The following is a 2,839-nucleotide window of genomic DNA, read 5'->3' as shown; positions in this document are numbered from 1 at the left end:
GAGACAGGAAACCATCAAAACCTTAGAGGAGAAAGCAGGAAAAGACCTCTCTGACCTCAGCCGTAGCAATCTCTTACTCGACACATCCCCAAAGGCAAGGGAATTAAAAGCAAAAGTGCATTACTGGGACCTTATGAAGATAAAAAGCTTCTGCACAGCAAAGGAAACAACCAACAAAACTAAAAGGCAACCAACGGAATGGGAAAAGATATTTGCAAATGACATATCGGACAAAGGGCTAGTATCCAAAATCTATAAAGAGCTCACCAAACTCCACACCCGAAAAACAAATAACCCAGTGAAGAAATGGGCAGAAAACATGAATAGACACTTCTCTAAAGAAGACATCCGGATGGCCAACAGGCACATGAAAAGATGTTCAGCGTCGCTCCTTATCAGGGAAATACAAATCAAAACCACACTCAGGTATCACCTCACGCCAGTCAGAGTGGCCAAAATGAACAAATCAGGAGACTATAGATGCTGGAGAGGATGTGGAGAAACGGGAACCCTCTTGCACTGTTGATGAGAATGCAAATTGGTGCAGCCGCTCTGGAAAGCAGTGTGGAGGTTCCTCAGAAAATTAAAAATAGACCTACCCTATGACCCAGCAATAGCACTGCTAGGAATTTATCCAAGGGATACAGGAGCACTGATGCATAGGGCCACTTGTACACCAATGTTCATAGCAGCACTCTCAACAATAGCCAAATTATGGAAAGAGCCTAAATGTCCATCAACTGATGAATGGATAAAGAAATTGTGGTTTATATACACAATGGAATACTACATGGCAATGAGAAAAAATGAAATATGGCCTTTTGTAGCAACGTGGATGGAACTGGAGAGTGTGATGCTAAGTGAAATAAGCCATACAGAGAAAGACAGATACCATATGGTTTCACTCTTATGTGGATCCTGAGAAACATAACAGGAACCCATGGGGGAGGGGAAGAAAAAAAAAAAAAAAAAAAAGAGGTTAGAGTGAGAGAGAGCCAAAGCATAAGAGACTGTTAAAAACTGAGAACAAACTGAGGGTTGATGGGGGGTGGGAGGGAGGAGAGGGTGGGTGATGGGTACTGAGGAGGGCACCTTTTGGGATGAGCACTGGGTGTTGTATGGAAACCAATTTGACAATAAATTTCATATATATATATATAAAAAAAAAAGAGTGTAGTTCAAACTCTTCATTCTCCCATGTCTTGTTAGAGGTGGGAGGCACATGATTTGAAAAGCTTAATGCTGGGCTCTCTTGTATTTCCCCAGGTCTCAAACTTTACAATAAATGTGAAAATAGTTTAACATGCTATTACTTTTTAAATTCTATTTACCTTACCCAAGCAAATCTTTTGCATATTTGTTAACAAGTCTGACCTCAAATAAACACACAGAATATATTATACACAGGCACTGATTTCCATCTTTGAAATATAACATTTAATATACTCACATTGTCCTCAAGCTCTTCTATGTGCAGTATTTTTGCCATAAAGGTTAAATAAAGACACAAAAGACAGCTATTTTATATTACAATCAAATGATATATTTTGAACTGTTTTTCAGCCTTTGGGATTTATTTCCCCTCTTTTACTTCAGTAGGAAGGGGGGCTCTTCTCACTTGGTTACAGATTTCCTCAAAAGATGGGAAGAAGGAATTACTTTTTCTTGTCTCTATTAATCTGTGTCCCACCCATCAAGCACAGTGTTTGGAACAGATGATAAGTATTTTATTTAACTGAATTTAATTTTCCCAATATTCTTTTCTGACACATGCTTGTCCATAGTAATCATTATCCATGGAAAAGTACCGGCTTAAACTAACAGTAAATATTAGTTATGTTTTATAATTTTCACCTATGTAGTAAAGATTTACAAAGAAAATTATATATACAGTCCCTTTCTAAAGAAGAAAAAAATCTAGATTAATAGCAAACCTATAATATAATCCTTGGGCGCCACAGCATAGAGGACACCCAGTACTCCAAGATGGCATCATCTCTACCAGTGAAGGAGACGAAGCTCATGGATGTGAAGTTAGGAGAGCTGCCAAGCTGGATACTGATGAGGGATTTCACCCCTAAAGCCATCACTGGAGAAATTCAAAGAGGTTACTATCGGTATTACAAGTACCTGTATGCCAGAGAGCTTGGGTGGCTCAGTTGGTTAAACATCTGACTCTTGATTTCACCTCAGGTCATGATCTCACCATCAAGAGATCCAACCAGAGTGGCCTCTGCACCTACAGTGTGGAATCTGCTTGGGATTCTCTCTCACGCTCTCTGCCTCTCCCCCTCATGTGTGTATGAGCTCTCTCTCTCTCTCTCAAAATAAGTAAATAAACATTTTTTAAAGTATGTCAACGTGAAGAAAGGGGGGCATTGCTGGGATTTCTATGGTGCTGGCAGCTTATGGGCTATTCAACTACTATTCTTATAAGGAACTCAAACATGAGCAGCTATGCAAGTACCACTGAAGGGCGCCCAGTGTGGAGGCACATATGGCATTCTTGAGCGTGACCTTTGCCCAGTACCTTTGATTCCTTTCATATCCTAATTAAGAATTAACATCCAATAAAAGAAGACTGGTACTTGGGAAAGAAAAACCTATAAGAACTCTAATAGAAGCTAGAAAAGCTGGTATAGAGCAGATCTCTAAAAAAGAAGTGCTGAATAAATGTAAATGGAAAGATTAAAGATGGATATTTAGGGCACTAAAACCACTTCCATAGGAAGCATTCCTGATTAGCTTTAGGACCTTCATTTTTTTTTCAATGTTTATTTTTGAGAGAGAGAGAGAGAGCACGTGCGCGCGCACATGTGAGTCGAGGAGAAGCAGAGAG

At 39.6% G+C, this 2,839-nt stretch overlaps 1 protein-coding gene across 1 annotated transcript; it reads left to right on the top strand.

Annotated features, from left to right (window-relative positions):
* Positions 1-1,986: 1,986 nt before the first annotated feature.
* On the top strand, positions 1,987-2,483 carry LOC122488994 (ATP synthase subunit f, mitochondrial-like). Its single transcript, XM_043590521.1, has 2 exons — positions 1,987-2,150; positions 2,368-2,483. The coding sequence occupies exons 1-2, from the start codon at positions 1,987-1,989 to the stop codon at positions 2,471-2,473; spliced, it is 270 nt and encodes an 89-aa protein (XP_043446456.1). The 3' UTR covers positions 2,474-2,483.
* Positions 2,484-2,839: the final 356 nt, after the last annotated feature.

The sequence above is a fragment of the Prionailurus bengalensis genome, chromosome B2 (genome assembly GCF_016509475.1).
Source record: "Prionailurus bengalensis isolate Pbe53 chromosome B2, Fcat_Pben_1.1_paternal_pri, whole genome shotgun sequence".
Taxonomy (NCBI): Eukaryota; Metazoa; Chordata; class Mammalia; order Carnivora; family Felidae; genus Prionailurus; species Prionailurus bengalensis.
The sequence above is the reverse complement of the archived record's forward strand: the minus strand, read 5'-3'. Positions and strand labels throughout refer to the sequence as shown.